The following is a 25,850-nucleotide window of genomic DNA, read 5'->3' on the forward strand; positions in this document are numbered from 1 at the left end:
AGTAGAACTTGAGGGCACGAACTACATCCAGATTGTGTAGAAGACGTTCCTTCTTTGAAGAAGGATTTGGACACAAGGATGGAACAACAATCTCTTGATTGATGTTCCTGTTAGTGACTACCTTAGGTAAGAACCCAGGTTTAGTACGTAGAACTACCTTGTCTGAGTGAAAGATCAGATAAGGAGAATCACAATGTAGGGCTGATAACTCAGAGACTCTTCGAGCCGAGGAAATAGCCATTAAAAATAGAACTTTCCAAGATAACAATTTTATATCAATGGAATGAAGGGGTTCAAACGGAACACCCTGTAAAACGTTAAGAACTAAGTTTAAACTCCATGGCGGAGCAACAGCTTTAAACACAGGCTTGATCCTAGTTAAAGCCTGACAAAAGGCCTGGACGTCTGGATTTTCTGACAGACGCCTGTGTAACAAGATGGACAGAGCTGAAATCTGTCCCTTTAATGAACTAGCTGATAAACCCTTTTCTAAACCTTCTTGTAGAAAGGACAATATCCTAGGGATCCTAACCTTACTCCAGGAGTAACGTTTGGATTCGCACCAGTATAGGTATTTACGCCATATTTTATGGTAAATCTTTCTGGTAACAGGCTTCCTAGCCTGTATCAGGGTATCAATAACCGACTCAGAAAAACCACGTTTTGATAAAATCAAGCGTTCAATTTCCAAGCAGTCAGTTTCAGAGAAGTTAGATTTTGATGTTTGAATGGACCCTGTATCAGAAGGTCCTGTCTTAGAGGTAGAGACCAAGGCGGACAGGATGACATGTCCACTAGATCTGCATACCAAGTCCTGCGTGGCCATGCAGGCGCTATTAGAATCACTGATGCTCTCTCCTGTTTGATTTTGGCAATCAATCGAGGAAGCAGCGGGAAGGGTGGAAACACATAAGCCATCCCGAAGTTCCAAGGTGCTGTCAAAGCATCTATCAGAACCGCTCCCGGATCCCTGGATCTGGACCCGTAGTGAGGAAGTTTGGCGTTCTGGCGAGACGCCATGAGATCTATCTCTGGTTTGCCCCAACGTCGAAGTATTTGGGCAAAGACCTCCGGATGAAGTTCCCACTCTCCCGGATGAAAAGTCTGGCGACTCAAGAAATCCGCCTCCCAGTTCTCCACTCCCGGGATGTGGATTGCTGACAGGTGGCAAGAGTGAGACTCTGCCCAGCGAATTATCTTTGATACTTCCATCATTGCTAGGGAGCTTCTTGTCCCTCCCTGATGGTTGATGTAAGCTACAGTCGTGATATTGTCCGACTGAAACCTGATGAACCCCCGAGTTGTTAATTGGGGCCAAGCCAGAAGGGCATTGAGAACTGCTCTCAATTCCAGAATGTTTATTGGAAGGAGACTCTCCTCCTGATTCCATAATCCCTGAGCCTTCAGAGAATTCCAGACAGCGCCCCAACCTAGTAGGCTGGCGTCTGTTGTTACAATTGTCCAGTCTGGCCTGCTGAATGGCATCCCCCTGGACAGGTGTGGCCGATAAAGCCACCATAGAAGAGAATTTCTGGTCTCTTGATTCAGATTCAGAGTAGGGGACAAATCTGAGTAATCCCCATTCCACTGACTTAGCATGCACAATTGCAGCGGTCTGAGGTGTAGGCGTGCAAAAGGTACTATGTCCATTGCCGCTACCATTAAGCCGATCACCTCCATGCATTGAGCTACTGACGGGTGTTGAATGGAATGAAGGACACGGCATGCATCTTGAAGCTTTGTTAACCTGTCTTCTGTCAGGTAAATCTTCATTTCTACAGAATCTATAAGAGTCCCCAAGAATGGAACTCTTGTGAGAGGAAAAAGAGAACTCTTCTTTTCGTTCACTTTCCATCCATGCGACCTTAGAAATGCCAGAACTAACTCTGTATGAGACTTGGCAGTTTGAAAGCTTGAAGCTTGTATTAGAATGTCGTCTAGGTACGGAGCTACCGAAATCCCTCGCGGTCTTAGTACCGCCAGAAGGGCACCCAGAACCTTTGTGAAGATTCTTGGGGCCGTAGCCAATCCGAATGGAAGAGCTACAAACTGGTAGTGCCTGTCTAGGAAGGCAAACCGTAGATACCGGTGATGATCTTTGTGAATCGGTATGTGAAGGTAAGCATCTTTTAAATCCACTGTGGTCATGTACTGACCCTTTTGGATCATGGGTAAGATTGTCCGAATAGTTTCCATTTTGAACGATGGAACTCTTAGGAATTTGTTTAGAATCTTTAAATCTAAGATTGGCCTGAAAGTTCCCTCTTTTTTGGGAACCACAAACAGGTTTGAGTAGAACCCTTGTCCTTGTTCCGACCGCGGAACCGGATGGATCACTCCCATTAATAACAGATCTTGTACACAGCGTAGAAACGCTTCTTTCTTTATCTGGTTTGTTGACAACCTTGACAGATGAAATCTCCCTCTTGGGGGAGATAATTTGAAGTCTAGAAGGTATCCCTGAGATATGATCTCTAGCGCCCAGGGATCCTGAACATCTCTTGCCCAGGCCTGGGCGAAGAGAGAAGTCTGCCCCCCACTAGATCCGGTCCCGGATCGGGGGCTCTCGGTTCATGCTGTCTTTGGGGCGGCAGCAGGTTTCCTGGCCTGTTTGCCCTTGTTCCAGGACTGGTTAGGCTTCCAGCCTTGCCTGTAACGAGCAACAGCTCCTTCCTGTTTTGGTGCAGTGGAGGTTGATGCTGCTCCTGTTTTGAAATTCCGAAAGGGACGAAAATTAGACTGTCTAGCCTTAGCTTTGGCTTTGTCTTGAGGTAGGGCGTGGCCCTTACCTCCTGTAATGTCAGCGATAATTTCTTTCAAACCGGGCCCAAATAAAGACTGCCCCTTGAAAGGTATATTAAGTAATTTGGACTTAGAAGTAACATCAGCTGACCAGGATTTTAGCCACAGCGCCCTACGTGCCTGTATGGCGAATCCTGAGTTCTTAGCCGTAAGTTTGGTTAAATGTACTACGGCCTCCGAAATGAATGAATTAGCTAGTTTAAGGACTCTAAGCCTGTCCATAATGTCGTCTAGCGTAGATGAACTAAGGTTCTCTTCCAGAGACTCAATCCAAAATGCTGCCGCAGCCGTAATCGGCGCGATACATGCAAGGGGTTGCAATATAAAACCTTGTTGAACAAACATTTTCTTAAGGTAACCCTCTAATTTTTTATCCATTGGATCTGAGAAAGCACAGCTATCCTCCACCGGGATAGTGGTACGCTTAGCTAAAGTAGAAACTGCTCCCTCCACCTTAGGGACCGTTTGCCATAAGTCCCGAGTGGTGGCGTCTATTGGAAACATCTTTCTAAATATTGGAGGGGGTGAGAACGGCACACCGGGTCTATCCCACTCCTTAGTAACAATTTCAGTTAATCTCTTAGGTATAGGAAAAACGTCAGTACTCGCCGGTACCGCAAAGTATTTATCCAACCTGCACAGTTTCTCTGGTATTGCAACGGTGTTACAATCATTGAGAGCTGCTAAGACCTCCCCTAGTAATACACGGAGGTTCTCCAATTTAAATTTAAAATTTGAAATATCTGAATCCAATCTGTTTGGATCAGAACCGTCACCCACAGAATGAAGCTCTCCGTCCTCATGCTCTGCAAGCTGTGACGCAGTATCAGACATGGCCCTAGTATTGTCAGCGCACTCTGTTCTCACCCCAGAGTGATCACGCTTGCCTCTTAGTTCTGGTAATTTAGACAAAACTTCAGTCATAACAGTAGCCATATCATGTAATGTTATCTGTAATGGCCGCCCAGATGTATTAGGCGCCAAAATATCACGCACCTCCCGGGCGGGAGATGCAGGTACTGCCGCGTGAGGCGAGTTAGTCGGCATAACTCTCCCCTCGCAGTTTGGTGAAATTTGTTCACATTGTACAGATTGACTTTTATTTAAAGTAGCATCAATACAGTTAGTACATAAATTTCTATTGGGCTCCACCTTGGCATTGGAACAAATGACACAGATATCTTCCTCTGAGTCAGACATGTTTAACACACTAGCAATAACTAGCAACCTGGTTATAATCTTTTTTAGCAAAAACGTACTGTGCCTCAAAGAGGTACTAAACGATTAAATGACAGTTGAGATAATGAACTGAAAAACAGTTATAGCATCAAACTTTAAAACAACACAACTTTTAGCAAAGGTTTGTTCCCATTAGTAAAATAACAATAATTAAATTTGACATAAAAATTACAGAGCAACGTTTTTATTCACAGTCAATATGAAATTCTCACAGCTCTGCTGAGAGAATATACCTCCCTCCAAAGAAGTTTGAAGACCCCCTGAGATCTGTCAGAGATGAACCGGATCATGCAGGAAATATAAGAGTAGCTGACTGGAAATTTTTGATGCGTAGCAAAGAGCGCCAAAAACGGCCCCTCCCTCTCATACACAGCAGTGAAGAGAAACGAAACTGTCACAATTAAAAGCAAACAACTGCCAAGTGGAAATTAATGCCCAAATATTTATTCACTCAGTACCTCAGCAATGTAAACGATTCTACATTCCAGCAAAAACGTTTAACATGATAAATACTTATTAAAAGGATTAGAGACCTTTAACAGAGTAGTTCCGGTGAAATACCATCCCCAGAATACTGAAGTGTATACATACATGTCATTATAACGGTATGGCAGGATTTTCTCATCAATTCCATTCAGAAAATAAAAACTGCTACATACCTCAATGCAGATTCAACTGCCCGCTGTCCCCTGATCTGAAGCTTTTACCTCCCTCAGATGGCCGAGAACAGCAATATGATCTTAACGACTCCGGTTAAAATCATAGTAAAAAACTCTGGTAGATTCTTCTTCAAACTCTGCCAGAGAAGTAATAACACGCTCCGGTGCTATTGTAAAATAACAAACTTTTGATTGAAGTCATAAAAACTAAGTATAATCACCATAGTCCTCTCACACATCCTATCTAGTCGTTGGGTGCAAGAGAATGACTGGGACTGACGTAGAGGGGAGGAGCTATATGCAGCTCTGCTGGGTGAATCCTCTTGCATTTCCTGTTGGGGAGGAGTTATATCCCAGAAGTAATGATGACCCGTGGACTGATCACACATAACAGAAGAAAAAAGGAAATGCTTTTTTTCCCAAAATCTTTTTTTTTTTTGTAAAGTAGCTGGACTGTTTTTTTAGGTGGCATCAGACTGATACTTCAATAGTTCTCGACTATGAAAGGCACAATTGGGCTAAAAGAAACTGCTTCCAAGTGGTTACCCCGCCAAAGAACAAGCTACTGAACCATTGCTAATTCCTGGTTGAGCAATTATCTGTGTATATATGTATTATGAATCTGGACAATGTCTCCCTAAGAGTGATGGTGAAATCAGACATGGAAGCCCTTGCCCAATATGGCTCCACCTCACTAATATACTTTAAGAAAGTGCTCCACTGTAATATGCACAATTGGGCTAAAAGAGGCTGCTCCCAGGTGGTGGTTTGTCAAAGAATAAGCTCCGTTCCTCTTTCCTGGTTGTGCACTTCTCTTGAAGTATAAAACTCAGCAGGGCCTGACAGACTACAATAAAACTTTCCTAAACTTTGTATTTATTGGTTTCTGTGACACGATCATCAGCAAAGGAATTCCTTACTTACAGAGTATTAGTGTAATACACATATTGGGAGACAGAACTATAAAAGTCTTGGCTGTTCCAGCTTGTCAATTCCTAAATATACACCAGCTTAACATCTACCTTATCCCTGCTCCAAATCTGCCTATGTTAATAAATGGAAGATAATTATTACTATTTTCCAAAAAGCTATTGCATCAGAAGAATCAGATAAGTACCTGACATCAATAAATTTATATTTAATTATGCCTCCTAAAACTCTAGCCCTGGCTATTATAATTTTTGAGGTTTCAATGTACATACTTAATTCTTACAATTTTATAGTCTAGCTTTGGAAAACTACTCATTTTAAATACATTTATTAAGTTGTGTCTTATGTAAACTTGGCAGTGGCAGTCACATAACCACACCGGCCACCAGCCGTGTTAAAGCAAGTTGCAGCACTTGCAATTGGAGCATGCAATTTTTGCAATAGAGTGTCCTTTTCACTTATATAGACACACACTAAATTAAACAGTGTATCCCTTTTAAACTATTTAGCCAATAGCATTTCTTATTAAAATATCCTTTATTTAAAGGGCCATGATAGCCAAATGTTGAAACACTTGAAAGTGATGCAGCATAGGTGTAAAAAGCTGACTAGAAAATATCACCTGAACATCGCTATGTAAAAGAGAAATATATTTTACTTCAAAATGTCCTAAGTATTCACACCCCATTGAAAGGGACTTCAAGCAGCAAATCAGTATGCCTGTCCCGGGACAGGCAAGGGAGTGAGCCTCATGCACACTTGTGTTATTTCCCTATTCAGTTTAAGGAAGTTTACTATGAAATATCATGAGAGTGAAGTGAAATCTCATGAGATCACAGTAAAACAGTGCATGACCTCAGTACTGTTGATGCTGATTGGCTGCAGTTAATTTCTTTATTTTTTTTTAATTTTTTTTTTTTACTTGCAGCTGGACAGCAGCTGAAGTATATTTTTTTTTACACAGAACTTACTCTGCTGAGCTGAGGAAATTGTGAGGTAAAATATCTTCCTTTTTTAAATAGAGATGCTCAGTTGATATTTTCATGTCAGCTTTTTACAGTTATACTGCATCAGTTTCAAGTGATTTAGCATTTGAGTATTATGTCCCTTTAAGTATATGACAATATATTCAAGTGGACGAAAGTGTTAATGTTGCTAGGCCCAAATCTTGTTTTATGTGCTGTGAAAGGCGCTTTGCCAAACACTTCCTGGGAAAAACAGGAGAAACAACTGCTCAAGGATGTGATGATTATAAATACGAGCTCAGAGCCTTCTAATAGATAAGATTAGGAAACCTTGTAATTTTTCTTTTGCAAGTTAGCAAATAAACTGGGTTGATAGCATGTGACATATAACAATTATGTTAATGCATAAACAATTAAATAGGTCATGTGACAAGCAGAAACAATATACTCTTTAGCATTTTTACTTCATACCATGAAGTGTAACCTCTCTTGCTACCACCGTTTTATTATATAACCCCAACATGCAATTACATATTTCAGTCAAAAAAGTAAATTGCTTCCCATAAAAAGCTATTTATGAATACATAAAATATATTTAATATTTCCACTACCTCTTTAAAATCTAAACTAAACTAATGAATATAAAAGTAAATAACTACTAATTATGTGTTTTACAAATTTGGAATGCAGACAACTCTGTGTTTTAGCCCCTGCAAAAAGGATTAAAACTAGTTATTTGCATTATTTCAGCATTCAAAAAATTTGTTTTGCCAAGATCTGTGGAATTTGTCTCATTTAAGCACTGGATTTATTATTCTACTCTGATAAATCTGGTATGAAAGGAGTCGAATGCCACAAACAGAGGTAATTTTTGGCATTCATTTCACCAACAAATGCTGAACACATGGTTAAAATACTGCTCAGGGCCTGCAGAACATTGCTGGTCCCAAGAAAGTATGAACAGTGAGCTAATCAACCAACAGCAATAGTCCCACAACTGAACTGTCAATAAGTTCAATATGCTTTTGCGAAGTTTCATATTCAATTAATTATTATTTTTCAATAATACTAAAGGGACATGGAGATCACAAATGAGAATGTAAATGATTACATTTATATTAATTTACAAATTCACCCACACAGAGTAAAAGCTCACACAGGGAAAGCTTTCACTAGATTAATGTTTGCTATTATATTTTGTCATAAAAATATGTTCAAAATTGAAATGTGCCAATATCAATTTAAGTTTGACTATCTTTGCCTTATATTACATCAAAATAACAAAATGCTTGTTGGAAGAAAAAAGATGCACTATAAGTTTTTTGCAAGAGTGAACTAAAACACTTTCAACTGACAGTCCCAAAATGAGATCCCAAAACCTATGAATAAAAAGGAATATTCACAATGATCATATCCCACAATCTATAAAAGATGCTGTCAGCTACTAGAGACTAACAGTGATGCCTCCTACATATCTGGCTTCATATGCTTTTATTTGTTTGCCAGAAAAAAATGCTTGTTAGAAGAGCTCAGAGTCAAAAAGGAAGAAATCTAGCATCCAGGGACTTAAAGGGACACTGTACCCAATTTTTTTATTTTGTAATTCAGAAAGAGCATGCAATTTTAAGCAACTTTCTAATTTACTCCTATTATCAGATTTTCTTCGTTCTCTTGCTATTATTATTTGAAAAAGAAGGCACCTAAGCTTTTTTTTGGTTTCAGTACTCTGGACATCACTTTTTTATTGGCGGATGGATTTATCCACCAATCAGCAACGACAACCCAGGTTGTTCACCAAAAATGGGCCGGCATCTAAACTCACATTCTTGCATTTCAAATAAAGATACCAAGAGAATGAAGAAAATTTGATAAAAGGAGTAAATTGGAAAGTTGCTTAAAATTTCATGCTCAATCTGAGTCACGAAAGAAAATTTTTGGGTACAGTGTCCCTTTAAGGCTGTGGCACACTGCAAGCGATGGGGCACGAGGCGAAGCAGCTGCTTTGCGTCGCATCACTGCTGAAGTTCAGATATTTCATCTCTGAGCGCTCAGCTACGCAACCCGACACATCAGAGTGCTCAGAGATGAAAAGGCAGGACACACTGAGCGCGCACAGCCGCATCTACACGCTACGCGCCGCTCCACTTGCAGTGTGTCACAGCCTTCATTTTATGTTAAAAGGGGAGAGTACCAATCTCGTGCCATGACTCTAAAGAAGCCAACTTCTCCATCAGTTACTCAGATGTGGTGACATCACTCTATGAAAAAATGATAATACATGTATAAAAAAATAAAATAATATGTGTCTTTACTTACCCGTTCTAGCAGACTCATTTCTTGGAATTCAGGACTAGTGTTTGATAATCTCTGTAGAGTGTGGGTAAGGTCATAGGTAGTAGAGAAGTAAAATCCATCAACGCTCAGGATGTGACTTATCATTGCAAGGAAGACTTTATTATCCTGCAACTGTTAATAAAAGCAGTCAGTCAGTACTTATATTTATTCCAACATCAGAAACGTAGAACAAAAAAATATATATATATATACCTCAATATTCATGTTTGTACTTCCTTTTACACAGCAGAAACTTGTATTGCAAGGACAGATACAACCCACAATTAAGGTTCCACTCTGCTAAGACCACTGCATGGAACCAACTGTCCAACTTCTTGATAAGTTAGATAAGATATTTTTTCTCCAAATTTAAAAATAGGTGGAGATGTTTATCAGCTGTGCTACAAAATAATGTATCATACCATTTTCAGATTTACTTCTATTATCAGATTTGCTTAATTCTCTTGGAATCATTTGTTGAGGTAGTGCAATGCTCAACTGGGGCCTAGCTGAATTACATTGGGTGAGACAGAGACAAGCAGTAGTGCATTGCTTCCGAGTCTACCTATGCAGGCTTTTCAACAATGGATACCAAGAGAACAAAGCTAATTTTGCGTCCAGCTCATGGGTCACGAAATGATTGGATGAAGCCAGATTCATAATCGATTAACGAAATACAGAATGAGATGCAGGCGAAGGAACAGCGGGATGTTTGCCATAAGAAAACGGCAATTATTTAACTAAGGAACCGTCTTTAATAAAAATGAATGAAAGTGCTCTTTTTTTAAGATTCATTTTACATACTTCGTTTAAACTGCATAACCTTACAATCACTTTAAGGATTATTGTTGAATAATTTTTGGAAAGTCATAATTTACAGCATAATGGCTAAGCCTACAGGCGCATTGGTTTTTACTTCTTACCTGGGTATCTGTTAAGTGTAACATTGTCTTTTTATAAGAAATTATGTCAAAGTCTACTGCTTTCCAAACTGGCTGATTAAGAAGTTCTCCTACTTTCTTCTTACGTGTTATCACAATCAAATACATTCCTGGTAAAGAAGAAATAAAAAAAAATATATATATTTTACTAACAATATTACCATATCAAATTGCAGGGCTACATCTATCACATATCTTATTAGTAAATATCTGTGGAGGGACAAAGTTAAACCCATACACATACTAATGCTAACAAATCATTTTAGTGAAATATTTCAGAATGTGTTCTCTCCCCATCTAGGAACTGGCCGGACAAGCTTTATTTAAAGGGACATTAAACACTTTGAGATGGTAATATAAAATTATAAAACTGCAATTATAAACTGCAATGTACTTTCATTATTTATTTTGTCCCTTTTTCCTACAATTCCATTCTGAAACTGTGAGCTTTTCAGCTCATTTTAGAAATGAAATTGCAGAGCACTATTATATTCCACACAGCCATTGGCTGCACACTCTATGGCCAGTTATAAATAGGTCACTAATTAGCCACAGCAAAGAAAGAAACCTAAGTTACAACATGGTAGACCCCATTGTTTTATAAAACTAAAACTTTATACTTATTTTGTCAATATTTAAACTAATGAAACTTAAAAAAACATCTAAATGTTTTTCTCAGACTAATCTCTTCTTTGAATGCTTCATTCCGTCTATCATTTATTTAGTGTTTAATGTTCCTTTAAAGAAGATGCCATAAACTACCACTTACAGGGGCAGCCAATCCACTGGTATTCTGTACCAAACACATGCCCATTGTAAACGGCCTCAAGCAAAACTGCAAGCCACCACAGGAAAGAAAGTGGTTGCACAAGTGTAAAATTAATCAAAATAATTATTATACATTAAAAAAAAAATACAACAGCATTTGTCTGACGCCCTGTACTAGGGGTTCATCAGACTACTCCAGTCTTGCAGCCATTCTGTAAAATATGAACTGAAATATTAACACTTCACCAACCATATTAATAACACTCTAAATGAAAGTAGAGTTTCTTGGTTTTAGCATAGCTCATTTAGCAACCACCTTCTTTCATGTTTGACCAAAATATTAGTAGCCAGGAAGGAGGTACAATCAAAAGGATATATTATATCTTAAAAATAATTAAGACGCATACATGCACCACAAACGGTGCTAAAATATCAACCCCACTTACCTGCAACTAGTCGTATTGTTCCCAGAATCCCATAAATTGGTCGTGTGATTGCAGATGGAGGTATGTCCTTTTTGACTGAAAAATAAAACAGAATTTTAAGTCTAATGGAAAAATCCATACAAACTAAAATGTAATTGTATCATAAAATCAAACTGTCTTTTAAAAATATACATGGTTGCAAACTTAGTTGTTTTAGAATTTGGCTAAAAACAAAATAAAAAAAAATAGTGAATACATTAATTTTTTTTTTTTTTTTTTAACAAAGCTGGCTACATAAAAAAATAAAATCAATAGAAATTGTGTGTGTGTGTGTATGTATATGTGAACCAATAGCCTTGCATGTCAGCTGACAGGTTTCTGTATGCACGCACCGCTATTGGTTCAGAGGTGCAAACATCACCTCATTGAAGGAGATTGTTGTGCAGTGGGCGGCCGGAGCCGCTGAAGTTAGCTCTGTGTAACGGCACACAGTATAGTCTAATAGGACTACTGACCCACTTTTCTCTTCTTTGCAGATTACCAAATCGATGTTCTCAATCAAATCAAGGCTTTACAGTCATTATACAAGAAATTTTTCCTGGTTCTTCCCACATTATGTGTGTGTGTGTGTGTGTGTAAATGATACATGTCATATATGATTATGTATATCTTAGCCTTAAAGGTACTTGATGTGACACGTTCAAGATAGTAGTAGAATTTGAACTTCACTTGTAGAATTGAATTACTTTTACAAAGTTAGTATGATTTCCTTTGCATGTTCAAGTTGTAAAGGTCCATATAGATTGTCAAGTGCTTGCCAATCATGCATACTTTTCTTTATTGCTGCTTTCTTGATTTTTTTGTTTGTTAATGTTTGACTAATTTTATGTGATGCCGCACTGGATTTCTATGGAGACAACTCGGCTAGTCTAGTGCAGATAATGTTACCGTTCCCAGGTGTGACAGTATACTATACGAGTGGAAGGTTATATATTCTGGTAAGGGATTACTGTTTGTTTCACACTAGTTGATGATGTGAGTAACACCTTGAAACATTCTAAATGTTTATCTAATAAATTATGGATAGTTTTAGACCTGGGGAGTGCTGCCTGAAATAATTTTTAATTATGTAGAATGAGGCTATATCATGCTCTCCAAGAGGTTTCTGCAAGATTATATTGGGCATTTTTGCAATTTAGAAGATATTTTTTTTTTTTACATATGCCATGCATGATACACTCATGAGTAGTAGTAGTTGATACCTGGATCAGCTACCCAGCAAAGGTGGTATTGTAGTATCAGCATTGCCAGTGTTAATCTAAACTGTTCTTTCTTTGTGTGGAATCTGTGTTTGTTTAGGAATGCTGTGGTCTCAAGACTCCACTTCCACCCCCTCCTCCTGGTACATGGTATTTCTTGATACTGGGAGTTAAAGGGACATGAAACCCAAAAACTTTCTTTCATGATTTAGGTAGAACAGAAAATTTTAAACAACTTTCCAAATTACCGTTTTTATCAAATTTGCTTCATTCTCTTGGAATCATTTGTTAAAGGAGCAGCAATGCACTACTGGTTTCTAACTGAACATGTGGGTGAGCCAATAAAAAAAATAAAAAAATTGATATAATATATATATATATATATATATATATATATATATATATATACAGCCACCAATCAGCAGCTATAACCTAGGTTCATTGCTGCTCCTGAGCTTACCTAGATAAACCTGTCAACAACGCATAACAAGAGAAGGAAGCAAAATTAAATAATAGAAGTACATTGGAAAGTTGATTAAAATTGTATGTTTTTCTGTATCATGAAAGAAAAATATGGAGTTTCATGTCCCTTTAAGGCTGGATCTGAGTGGTTGAATGATCGTAAATTAACACAAGGGCAGTGGTCTTGACAAGACAAAGGAAAACTGAGATATAACTGAATGTTACAGAAAAAGTATTCAGAACTTGCCTGGGACCAGAAGAGGTAACACCTGAAAGAGGTTCTCCACATATCTACAAGAACTTGGAAATAAGTTAAGATATTGTGTTCAATTGTTAGTTGTGTGAGTTATTAGGTTTTCAAGACACCCTTAATTCAAAATTCTTGGTGGTGGCAGCATTGATAACTGGGGTGGTGTAGGCAGGATTTGGGGTTACTTTGGTGTCACTTTATGTCCTTTGTAGAGATAAAGGTTAAGGGGCTGAGTGCTATTAACCCCTTCATGTTCACACCCTTCCCATAGATACGGCTGGGTGGATAGGCTTAATTGTCACAACATATTGGTTTTATCATTCTCAAAACTGTGCAATTGGGTCTGCAGAAATAACATGCCTATTCTTCACAGGAAAAATGTTATAAAATAAAAATATAGAGATTAAAAGTAGACCTTAATAGGACATATCCCCAACCTTTTATTTCATGATTCAGAGAGAGCAAACAATTTTTTTTATTTAAGAACAGAAATCGACTACTAAAAGCTAGTTGAACACATTGGGTGAGCCAATTACAAGATGCACATATGTGAAGCCAACAATCAGCAGCAAGCTCCCAGTGGTGCATTGCTGTTCCTGAGCCTACCTAGGTATGCTTTCCAACAAAGGATACCAATTGAATGAAGTAAATTCATTTACAGAAGTAAACTGAAGTAAAAGTCGTTTAATATTGTACGCACCATCTGAATCCTAAAAGTTTAAATTTTTACTTTACTGTCCATTTAATCCTATTTTTTCCCTGCATCTCTGTACACATAATAACACCTTACAAAGTTTCAAGAAGCTCTATGAAAAGAAAATAGTTTGGAGTGGGAACGATCTGCACAATGACCTAGGTGTGCGGAGGGAGAGGCATGCAGTAAGAATGAAAGTGAAACCTATAATGTTATTGGTTTTAGTTAAATAAAACTATTTAAATTTTTATTATGGTGGTAATGATTATTTTTCTTTGGTTAAATAAAAATATTTAAAATTGTTATTATTGAGTCAACGATTATTTTTCTCCTAATAAAGCATAGTTGAAAAGTTGATCAAATATGAATTATTAACCTATTAAACTGGAGATAGTTCACCTCTCAATAATTTTATAATTATCTATGTATTTCTAAAGATATATAACCAAATCATTAATTTTATGATATAAATGGAAAAATAACCTGAAAAGTTATTACTCTAAATATTAAAACTTTATATATATAAAACCATGATTTAAATCAATTCCATCCTGAATGAGCATGTGCAAGAGTTCAGTGTATTTGTATGACTCTGTGATTCGCTGATGGCTGTCACATGATACAGAAGCAGTGACATTTAAAGGAAATTTGTCAGAAAAACAAACACACACAACGCTCATCTGAAATTTAGAGGAGGTGGTATTGCATTGTCTTTTTATTATGCATTTGTTGAATATGCAATTCTACTGTACTGAATAGACCTTTAACATGTTCAGTTAAATCTACTTTTAGAAAAGACAATTATGACAAAAGAAAAGAATTATTGAATGACAACAGCACTCAGCTCTGCAGCTAAAGCAAAACAAACAAGGGTCATTTAAATGAAGTTTAATAAGTAACTACAGTTAGTTATCTAGGTGTATGGCAACTGTGCAATAGTTTTTCATAACCTAAACAAAAATCTGTAAGTTATAATACAGTAGCATCCAACTGTCTTAGTTTAGGATAGATATATCCAACATCAGAAACTCACATCACCATAGATATTTGATATTTAAAAGAAATAAATAGAAAATAGAAGAAAAATAATAGTTTGGAACCCTAATATGACTAAATAACACTCACCAACAAAATGAATAAATTATAAACCTTTATAACAACATGAAAATACTATTCAGCTTTACAAAATGTTATCATTAAAACTACCTGTAAGGGTGACTTCGGTGGAAACCCTATCAATGGAAAGAACATCCTCTGCTCCATCATCACAAGCTTCCACATAAAATTTCTCAGGCGTTACATGTCTAAAAAACAAAAAGACTGTGTCAATCAAAAAAGAAAAAAAAATACAAAAATAGGTTTAGCTAACATTTCTGTTGTAAACTTTACAATAAATTTACATATATTCTAGTTACCACTGTTATAATATATCCTTGTATAATAGATCCAAAATGATATCCACCATATAAGGAGTAAATTAATTATATAATTATTATCTATGCAAATCCAATTCTAAGTGTGTCGCACTATCACAAGAAAAAAAACAGCTCTGAAAATTGCCAAATACAGCTTGCAGAGTCCATTTTCGGCATACAGATCGGCCCGAATGCACATCCCTAATTCAGATAGTGCATACAAATTTAACCCCTTAATGACCAAGGACGTACGCCACACGTCCTCAAAAAAAATACAGTTAATGAACGAGGACGTGTGGCGTACGTCCTTGGTCTGGAAAGCAGCTGGAAGCGATCCTGCTCGCTTCCAGCTGCTTTCCGGTTATTGCAGTGATGCCTCGATATCGAGGCATCCTGCAATAACCCCCTTGGCCATCAGATGCAGAGAGAGCCACTCTGTGGCCCTCTCTGCACCGGACATCGGTGGCCGGTATCGTTGGTGGGTGGGAGAAAGTCTGGGAGGCGGGTGGGCGGCCATCGATGTGCCGAGTGGAGGGAAGGGGGTCGGGATCGGGGGCGGAACAGACGGGAGCGCGCACGACAGCTGCCAGTACCCAAGATGGCGCCCATTAAGGCAGAGGGGGAGGGTTAGAGAGCTGTTTAGTGGGGGATCAGTGAGGTTGGGGACTAAGGGGGGATCCTACACAGCAGCATATGTAAATATGCCAAAAAAAGCCCAAATATAGCTTTTATTTTAGTACTGGAAGAGTTTCTGCCAGTACTTAAGATGGTGGGGACAATTGTGGGGTGGGGGAGGGAAGAGAGCTGTTTGGGAGGGATCAGGGGGTCTCATGTTTCAGGTGGGAGGCTGAGCTCTACACTAAAGCTAAAATTAACCCTGCAAGCTACATAATTAACCCCTTCACTGCTAGCCATAATACACGTGTGAAATGCAGCGGCATTTGGCGGCCTTCTAATTACTAAAAAGCAACGCCAAAGCCATATATGTCTGCTATTTCTGAACAAAGGGGATCCCAGAGAAGCATTTACAACCATTTGTGCCATAATTGCACAAGCTGTTTGTAAATGATTTCAGTGAGAAACCTAAAATTGTGAAAAATGTAACGTTTTTTTTAATTTGATCGCATTTGGCGGTGAAATGGTGGCATGAAATATACCAAAATTGGCCTAGATCAATACTTGGGGTAGTCTACTACACTACACTAAAGCTAAAAGTATCCCTAAAAGCTCCCTACATGCTCCATAATTAACCCCTTCACTGCTGGGCATAATACACGTGTAGTGCGCAGTGGCATTTAGCAGCCTTCTAATTACTAAAAAGCAACGCCAAAGCCATATATGTCTGCTATTTCTGAACAAAGGGGATCCCAGAGAAGCATTTACAACCATTTAAGCCATAATTGCACAAGCTGTTTGTAAATAATTTCAGTGAGAAACCAAAAGTTTGTGAAAAAAATTAGTAAAAAAGTAAACGATTTTTTGTATTTTATCGCATTTGGCGGTGAAATGGTGGCATGACATATACCAAAATGGGCCTAGATGAATACTTTGGGATGTCTACTAAAAAAAAATATATACATGTCAATGGATATTCAGAGATTCCTGAAAGATATTAGTGTTCTAATGTAACTAGCGCTAATTTTGAAAAATAATGGTTTGGAAATAGCAAAGTGCTACTTGTATTTATGGCCCTATAACTTACAAAAAAAAAGCAAAGAACATGTAAACATTGGGTATTTCTAAACTCAGGACTATTTAGCACAGTGTTTTTTTGGTGGTTGTAGATGTGTAACAGATTTTGGGGGTCAAAGTTAGAAAAAGTGTGTTTTTTTTCAAATTTTTTCTCATATTTTATAATTTTTTTATAGTAAATTATAAGATATGATGAAAATAATGGTATCTTTAGAAAGTCAATTTAATGGCGAGAAAAACGGTATATAATATGTGTGGGTACAGTAAATGAGTAAGAGTAAAATTACAGCTAAACACAAACACTGCAGAAATGTAAAAATAGCCTTGGTCCCAAACGAACAGAAAATGGAAAAGTGCTGTGGTCATTAAGGGGTTAAAAAGACATCCAATTTACTGATTTAATTTTAGAAACAGGTTAAGGTAAAGCATTTTATACTGGTACTGACATTAACAAAAATACATGTTGCAAAATGGAGTGTCGGACACTCGAGGTTGTAACACGTATTTTTGCTAATGCTCGTTTACGAACTGCTTTAACAAAGACAATATCCACAATATTGCTGGTTGACATGGATTTGTTTCCACAAGTACAAAATCAAATGGGACATTGCTCATTTAGATGCAACAATGACAAAAAAATATTTGTATTCATTTTAAATTTAGCTTCTAAATAGAAATAAATGTATTAAGTAATGACACCTATTTTTTTTTTTAGGGGGGGGGGATGGGAGAATGTCTGAATATGAGTAAATATAGATTCATCTCAAATGTTATAAGCTCCTAGAATCTTACTTCTGGCTTCTATCAGTTACATCACTACTTATTTTACAGGACATCAGTGATGACATCACAATAATCATAACTATATAAAATTGTAAATAATACATATTTTACATTAAAGGCAGTGGTAGGGTACAGAACTGTCACTGACGACGTCATACGACAACTCGTCACTGTTAATTATATTATTCATTTAGAGCAATACTTTTAAAAGGGACATTGCACACTAGATTTCCCTTTGCATAAATGTTTTGTCTATGATCCATGTATATAGCATATCTGGTTGTGTTTTTGTAAAAATGTATAGTGTTGCTTATTTTTAAATGAAATCCTGCTGATTTTAATTCTCCTAACCAAGTCCCAAAGTTTTAAATGTATACTAATGTCTACAGATTCCTGCTTGCTCCCGTTTGCCTAATTGGTCTTTTCATATGCAGGAAAAGGGCTGTATGGCTTGACAAATCCAGGAGCCAGTGAGCCAATGACTCCTAGAATTTTACTCATGGCTCCTAACTTTTTGGTTTACTCTCCAAATATCTAATACACAAATATCATTGTCTGGCTACTGACTCAAAAATTTTAAAAAGATTTGTCGACCCCTGGTTTACAGTTTAGGTGCTTTATTAAAAAAGAAAAAGAAGCACTTACATGTCAAAAAGTCACCTTTGCAGTGTCTGAAAACACTTTAAGCACAGCTGACTCTGTCACATGTGCTCCCATGAATAATATCTATATCAGCTGCTGATTGCCTGGGCATAAAAACATCATTTACAGGAGATAGATTAGTGTAGGAAGCACCATAACCAGTTGTCTTTGGTGTTTCAGGTGCTTCAAAAGCAGCTTTTTGACAGGTAAATGCTTTTGTTTTTTCAGCTAATACACTGATAATTTTGTAATGCTCCTTATTTGTTACAGGGATTTCTATGTCCCTTTAACTATACACATTTCCCAGCTTGCATGCCTACAGCAGTGCCATTCAAATATAATTAGAAGCATTTTTAAAATATATTTTAATTTTAAAAGTTGTCAGTGCTAAATTGAAAGCTTAAAGGGATATGAAAACCAAACATTTTCTTTTGTGATTCAGACACAACATACCATTTTTAAAGAAGTTTCCAACTTACTTCTATTATCAAATTTGGTTCTTTGTTGAGGCGATACGATACCTAGGTAGGCACCTGGAGCACTACATGACAGGAAATAAGTGCTGCCATCTAGTGTTCTTGTAAATGGAGAACACTCTTACAAAACTGCTGCCATATAGTGGTCCAGAAGTGAGCCGGCTCATAAACTTTCGATTACTACTATAACATTTAGACCGGCCTTTATCATACAAATACCAAGTAAAATGCATATTTTAGTAATATGGTTTACAAAGTACCTATAGCACCTGCTTGTCTTTTTAAAGTCCTCTATGGTATTTTAAGAAAGTAGACAAACCATCCCTGGCTACTAAAATGTTGACACTCCATTCAAAGTGCTTTCCATTCTCTAAGACTGAAGAAAAGATAAGGTGCTATTATATGTCACAGTGCACAAGATAGACAATATATATGGCACGTTCTTAGGTAAACTCAATATTGTACTACTGAAGTGCTGTCAAACGTGGATGGAGGAAAGAAATCCTGGAAGCAATTTAAAGGGACGGTCTTCTCCAAAATGGTTTATTGTATAAAAAAAAAAAAAGAGAGATAATCCCTTTATTTCCAATTCCACAGTTTTGCACAGCCAAAATGGTTATATTAAAGGGATAGGAAAGTCAAAATTAAAATTGCATGATTTAGATAGAGCATGTAATTTTAAGACACTTTTAAATTCACTTCTATTTTCAAATGTGCTTCGTTCTCTTGGTATTCCTTTCTTGAAATAAAAATATGCACATATTGCCTGCACACATTTGTCTCTTTTGATTAGCTAACTAGATGTGTTCAGCTAGCTGCCAGCAGTGCAATCATGTTCCTTCAGCAAAGGATAACAAGAAAATTAAAGGGACACTGAATCCAATTTTTTTCTTTCCTGATTCAGATAGAGCATGACATTTTAAGCAACTTTCTAATTTACTCTTATTACCAAATATTCTTCATTCTCTTTGTATCTTTATTTGAAATGCAAGAATGTAAGTTTAGATGCCGGCCCATTTTTGGTGAACAACCTGGTTGTTCTTGCTGATTGGTGGATACATTTATCCACCAATAAACAAGTGCTCTCCAGAGTCTTGAACTAATAAAAAAGCTTAGATGCTTTCTTTTTCAAATTAAGATAGCAAGAGAACAAAGAAAAATGTATAATAGAAGTAAATTAGAAAGTTGTTTAAAATTGCATGCTCTATCTGAATCACAAAAGAAAAAAATTGGGTTCAGTGTCCCTTTAAGCAAATTTGATAATAGAAGTAAATTGAAAAGTTGTTTAAAATTGTATGCTCTATCCAAATCATGAAAGAAAATTGTGGGGTTTCCTTAATATACTTTTAAACTATGTGATTACTTTGTATCTAAACCTCTTTTGACAGCCCCTTGATCACATGGCTATTTATTTATTATCTATTAATTTGCATTTTAGCCAATTAGTGCTGGTTCATGCACCACTCCACGAGAGAGAGCACAATGTTATCTATATGACCCACTTTGATTAGCAGTCCCTTGTTGTGAAAAGCTAATAAAAAGCATGTGATAAGAGGCTGCCTGTAGTTACTAAGAAACAGTCAGAAATTAAGAGTTTTAAATGTATATTAATATAACAATGTTGATTGCGCAAAGCTGGGAAATGTGTAGTAAAGGCATTATCTATCTTTTTAAACAATAAAAATGTTGGTGTTGACTGTCCCTTTAATTGTAGTTCCTTGCAAGTATAATGTGGCTCTATAAATTATTTAAGCACAATAATATGTATATATCTTTGATAATTTGATCCTTGTAACTTTTTCAAAAGAAACAATAAATGATAAAAACATATAGTGCTCAATGAGGGGGGGGGGCAACAAAGCAAGTTAAAGGGACAGTCAAGGCCAAAATAAACTTTCATGATTCAGATAGAGCATGTCATTTTAAACAATTTTCCATTTTACTTTTATCACCAATTTTGCTTTGTTCTCTTGGAATTCATAGTTGAAAGCTTAATCTAGGAGGTTCATATACTAATTTCTTAGACCTTGAAGGCCACTTCTTTTCAGAATGCATTTGAACAGTTTTTCACCACTAGAGGGTGTTAGTTCACGTATTTCATATAGATAACACTGTGCTCGTGCACGTCAAGTTATCTGGGAGCAGGCAGTGATTGGCTAAACTACAAGTCTGTCAAAAGAACTGAAATAAAGGGGCAGTTTGCAGAGGCTTAGATACAAGATAATCACAGAGGTTAAAAGTGTATTAATATAACTGTGTTGGTTATGCAAAATTGGGGAATGGGTAATAAAGGGATTATCTATCTTTTAAAACAATAAAAATTCTGGTGTAGACTGTCACTTTAAAAAAGCATTTGCTATAAACAGTCAAATTTTATAAACAAAAAACAACCAAATAGCATTTTCCCACGTTCAGTTCTGCACAAGCTTTGTGTTTGGATTTTTTAGTAAAATTATGATCTACAGAAGACAAGAATGCAGAAACTCTAGTCATCCTGCACTGAAAAGTTGCATAAGGTGTTGTTGGAAAAAGCCCCTATGTATTCAAATAGACATTTCAAATCTATAACAAGGGCCTAGTGTTACGTGTATGCTGTTCTGAGGCCCAGGGGTTACACCAGTACTATAAATTTGTATGACAAACAAAAGCATTTCAATTTCATTCATATGTACTATGTTGAATGACATCAGTGCTATCAAATGCTATAGGCCAGATCAGATTTGCATAATCTAAAGCATTCATAATTTAAACACTGCAAAACATATACAAGCATCACAAAAAGCTGAATGAATATGCAACTCACTGTATATGTCACATTGACAAAACAATAAGTATAATATATATCATAAATTAAAAAAGGTACTATTTAAAACATATATAAAAAAAATTGGCTGAAAGGTTAAACCTGTTTTTTTTTTTTTTTTTTTTTTTTTTTTAATGAATGTGAAGAAAATGCTTTTGGTATAGATTGTTTATGGGCCAAGGACAAAAGCACACCTCTAATAGACAGACAGTGACATGCCCAACGGGAACATCTGTTCTTCAAAATATAAACTGTAATACATTATTCAGAATGTCATCTTTTCCACACAAAAAAATACATCAATGACCCATTAACACAAATTTACTGTAAATCAATGATTTCTAAAACAATCTTATATTTTAATATCAGCCAAAAATGCAAAGGGATACAATTTTCTAAGGATCCATTCTGGCCACTTGAAATGTTAGGAAAGACCAAAAAGAATAAGCATTAGTTTAAAGCTTTATATTTATATGCACAGAGACAGGACTTTTTTCACTTTCTGCAATGAGATTTTTTTAGTGAAATTTTTTCTGCAGGTCATTTTTAAATAAAATTGTAAACTTGTCAGTTACACTAAAGAACCAGATCAACTGCAATGTGTTGGTTAACTGGAGAATAAAGCAATATTTAAAGTTGTATAATCTAGTGCAGTAGTTGAAAATTGCATTGCAAATTAGCTGCAGACAAAAAAAGTAATTGTAAAATGTCTCTTGAATAAATCTGTTTCCTTTTCTCTTAGTCTAACGTAACAATGTAGTAATAAAAACGGTGCATTGCTCATATAAACATCTTACATTCAGAGAAAAACAGTTTTGCAGACTGTGAAAAGCTAGGGAACGAGCTTGCAAAAATCTCAGAACCAGACAACAATCAATGCACTGCTGCATATTTGACTGTTGTCTTCAAACAGCACTTTGCTCTGGATGCACTGTGTTAAGGAAAACTTATACAATGCAGCCAGAGAACAGCTCTGTTTAAGAAGAACAGCCTAATGTGGTGCAGCACTGAAAAGTTAAAGTGTTAACAGCTCCTGTTCTTTCTGCAGACATGCTGCATTTTCTGCAATGACATCTCAGATCACTCTATGTTCTGCCTTGGGGTTTATATGTTTTTTCAAAACACATTCTAAGAGGTTTGATAACATGTTATTGTATTGTAAGTAATATATTTATTTGCCTATAAAAATAAAGCTAAATATTTTACTAAATTTTGTTTTTGAACGCTGATAGACTCATATAGAAATATGGCAGCATCATATACTGGAATTTAAAGGTCCTGCCCCCTTTGTAGTTTCAATCGACTCTAAAATGATATAACCAGATTCAGCTCCCTAACCATTAAATACTAAAATAAAGTTACATGATCATGTAAAAATAGATTATTGTTTTTGTATTAGTTTTAGCTGGGATCAAAGTTTTGCAAATCATTCATAGCATATTATGGTTTTCTTTATATTTCTTTTTTATTTTATGGACATTTTTGGATGTCTCATTAACTTGCATATACTTACAGTTTCAGGTTTTCATAAGCCAGCGCCATGATCACTGACTATGCAGCTGTCTCTCACCGGGTACACAGCTCTTTAGCGTACACGTCACTACTATAGACTATAAAGTGTATGTGCGGACATATACCAAACAATTATTCGCTGTCAACACAATGGGAATTACGGGCGTACTTTGCCCAACACGTAACCATTCACACACACGCCTGCTCTTTACTAAGGTATCCTGGCACTGCCCGGTGACGTTGCAGCAGCTGACAAGGTTACTGCCGGGATCTTGCGTGACGTATTAGTTAATGGACACAAAACTACTCAAAAAGTCGCAGAAAATAGACGTTAAAGCATAGGTATTCCCTAAAGGGGCAGGGATTGTAATTGTCATTGGCTGACACAAGTGACAAGTGTATTCTGTGTATAATACCTATAGCATCATATTGTACTTCTGGCAGCCAAGTGGTAGATCCAATGTGTATGGGTCTATTTTTCTGTCAGGGGGTCATCATACATTACAATAATTGCATTTGACGGATGCGCCTTCTCCTTTCTCATTGCAGGAGCATATGTTATCGCGCGTGATATGAAATATAGCTAAAATATGATTATTAAACTTCAATAAAAGAAGGAAAATTGCAATACATAGTAATGTTTTGCGGGGAAAAAGGCCACGTCTGTGCAATAACAACGGAAAACTGATGTTCCGTAGGCTTTGCAATACCAGCATCTTTCGTGTGAATCAGTTCATTTGAGGTGTTATTTTTATTAATTTTTGGAAAAACAAATATGCGCATCTTCAATATGTCTATAGTATAAACTACAACTTGAAGAAGAAAAATAATATGCTTCGCCAAACTAAAGCTAGATGGCGCAAGGTGATTCTTATTCTTAGCTAATACAATATAAAATTGTATTTTCTGCATGACCATGCATTTTTTTGTTTTCATATTTTTATTGAGGTAAATCACTTACAATTAGATACAAGGAATGAATATTACATATGTGTGTGTGTGAAAAGAGATCAATCACATCAGGCAAGACGACTTTGCATTAAAGTGATACTAAACCAACATTCGTTTTCTTTCATGATTGAGATAGACTAGAGCATGCAATTTTAAGCAACTTTCAAATTTACTCCTATTATCAATTTTTCTTTGTTCTTGTGCTATCTTTATTTAAAAGCAGGAATGTAAAGCTTAGGAGCTGGCCCATTTTAAGTTCAGCACCCTGGATAGCACTTGCTTATTGGTGGCTACATCTAGCCACCAATAAGCAAGCGTAACCTAGGTTCTAAACCAAAAATGGTTAGACTCCTAAGCTTTACATTCCTGCTTTTAAAATAAAGATAGCAAGAGAACGAACCAAAATTGATAAGATGAGTAAATTAGAAAGTTGCTTAAAATCGCATGCTCTAACTGAATCATTAAATAACATTTTTGGATTTAGTATCTTTGAGGCTATAATGAGACTAAGGAAACATTTCTTAAACAACAGGGCCACTCTTGGGCTTCTATTAGCTAAAAAAAACAGCTTTGAGGAACCATTAGTATAAGATACGCTAGGGGTTTTATGGTAACAAATAAAAGGATACAGCATAAAGGACTAGCAAAAAGGCTTACAAACCAGACTAAAGTATATCAGGTTAAAATGTCCATTTTATTGGGTATGCAGGTAAAAAAGCACAAGGGCACAGCAACACAGATATTTCACAGCTAGTAAGCTTAGCGAGAAAATAATACATGCGTGTCTTGTTTAGCGGAGCTGGGGGTTACTATGAACCTTTAAAACAATTAAAGGGATATAATTCCCAAAAGTTGAAGCATTTGAAAGTGATGCAGCATTACTGTAAAAAGCTGACTAGAAAATATCACCTTAAAGGACCACTAAACCCAAAATCTTTCTTTCATGATTCAGATAGAACATACAAATTTAAAAAAACGTTAAAATTTACTTCTATTATTTACTTTGCTTCATTTTTTAGATATCCTTATTTGAAGAAAAAGCAATGCACATGGGTGAGCCAATCACATAAGGCCACTATGTGCAGCAACCAATCAGCAGCTACTGAGAATATCTAGATATGCTTTTTTAGCAAAGAATATCAAAAGAATAAAACCAATTAGATAATAGAAGTAAATTAGAAAGATGTTTAAAATTGCATTCTCTTTCTAAATCATGAAAGAAAAAATGTGGGTTTCATGTCCCTTTAACATTTCTATTTAAAAAAGAAGATATTTTACCACAACATTTCATAATTATTCACACCTGACTGTAAACCCTAGTCAAAAAGGATGATCTTGCTGGACTCATTCTGAAGTCATCATGACTCCAGACTAGTCATCAGAAGCCATCCTGAAGTATGCCGACAAGCCAAAATATTTAAATGAGATGACTCTAGAGTCATTCACTGGCTGTTTATGCTTGTGAAGTAATCAGTAAGGTAATCTGCTAAACATTCTGAAGTCATCACTCAGAACTTTTTTACCTTAGCTGATGACTTTACAAGCCTGGTGATGTGCAAATGACTTCTAAAGTAGTTTGATGATCATCAAATGACTCCAGGATGGTCTCTAAAGTAATCCTGTTTGTCTTTGGAAGAAACTTTATGCAGCCAATCAGTATGCTATTCCCAGGACTTTAAAGGAAGTGTGCATCTGGCATGTGCAGGAACAGTCATGTTATTTTCCTATTCAGTTTAATGAACTTTATTATGAAATCTTACAAGATTTCAGTGAAATCTCAGGAGATCACAGCAATGGAAAGCATGAACTCCACACTGCTAATGCTGATTGGCTATTCCTTTTTCTTTC

General features: G+C 36.5%; 1 protein-coding gene across 1 annotated transcript in view; it reads right to left on the bottom strand.

The window, feature by feature from the left end:
- The window catches only part of SACM1L (SAC1 like phosphatidylinositide phosphatase), a 92,825-nt gene extending 69,504 nt beyond the window's left edge, over positions 1–23,321 (bottom strand). The window contains exons 1-5 of the mRNA XM_053714469.1: positions 23,053–23,321; positions 14,935–15,032; positions 11,085–11,159; positions 9,853–9,980; positions 8,912–9,061 (exon numbers count right to left, since the gene is read on the bottom strand). Of these exons, the coding sequence (XP_053570444.1) occupies positions 8,912–9,061; positions 9,853–9,980; positions 11,085–11,159; positions 14,935–15,032; positions 23,053–23,081 (480 nt within the window). The 5' untranslated portion in view covers positions 23,082–23,321. The remainder of the gene's footprint in view (positions 1–8,911; positions 9,062–9,852; positions 9,981–11,084; positions 11,160–14,934; positions 15,033–23,052) is intronic.
- Between the last annotated feature and the right edge of the window lie 2,529 nt (positions 23,322–25,850).

The sequence above is a fragment of the Bombina bombina genome, chromosome 5 (assembly GCF_027579735.1).
Source record: "Bombina bombina isolate aBomBom1 chromosome 5, aBomBom1.pri, whole genome shotgun sequence".
Taxonomy (NCBI): domain Eukaryota; kingdom Metazoa; phylum Chordata; class Amphibia; order Anura; family Bombinatoridae; genus Bombina; species Bombina bombina.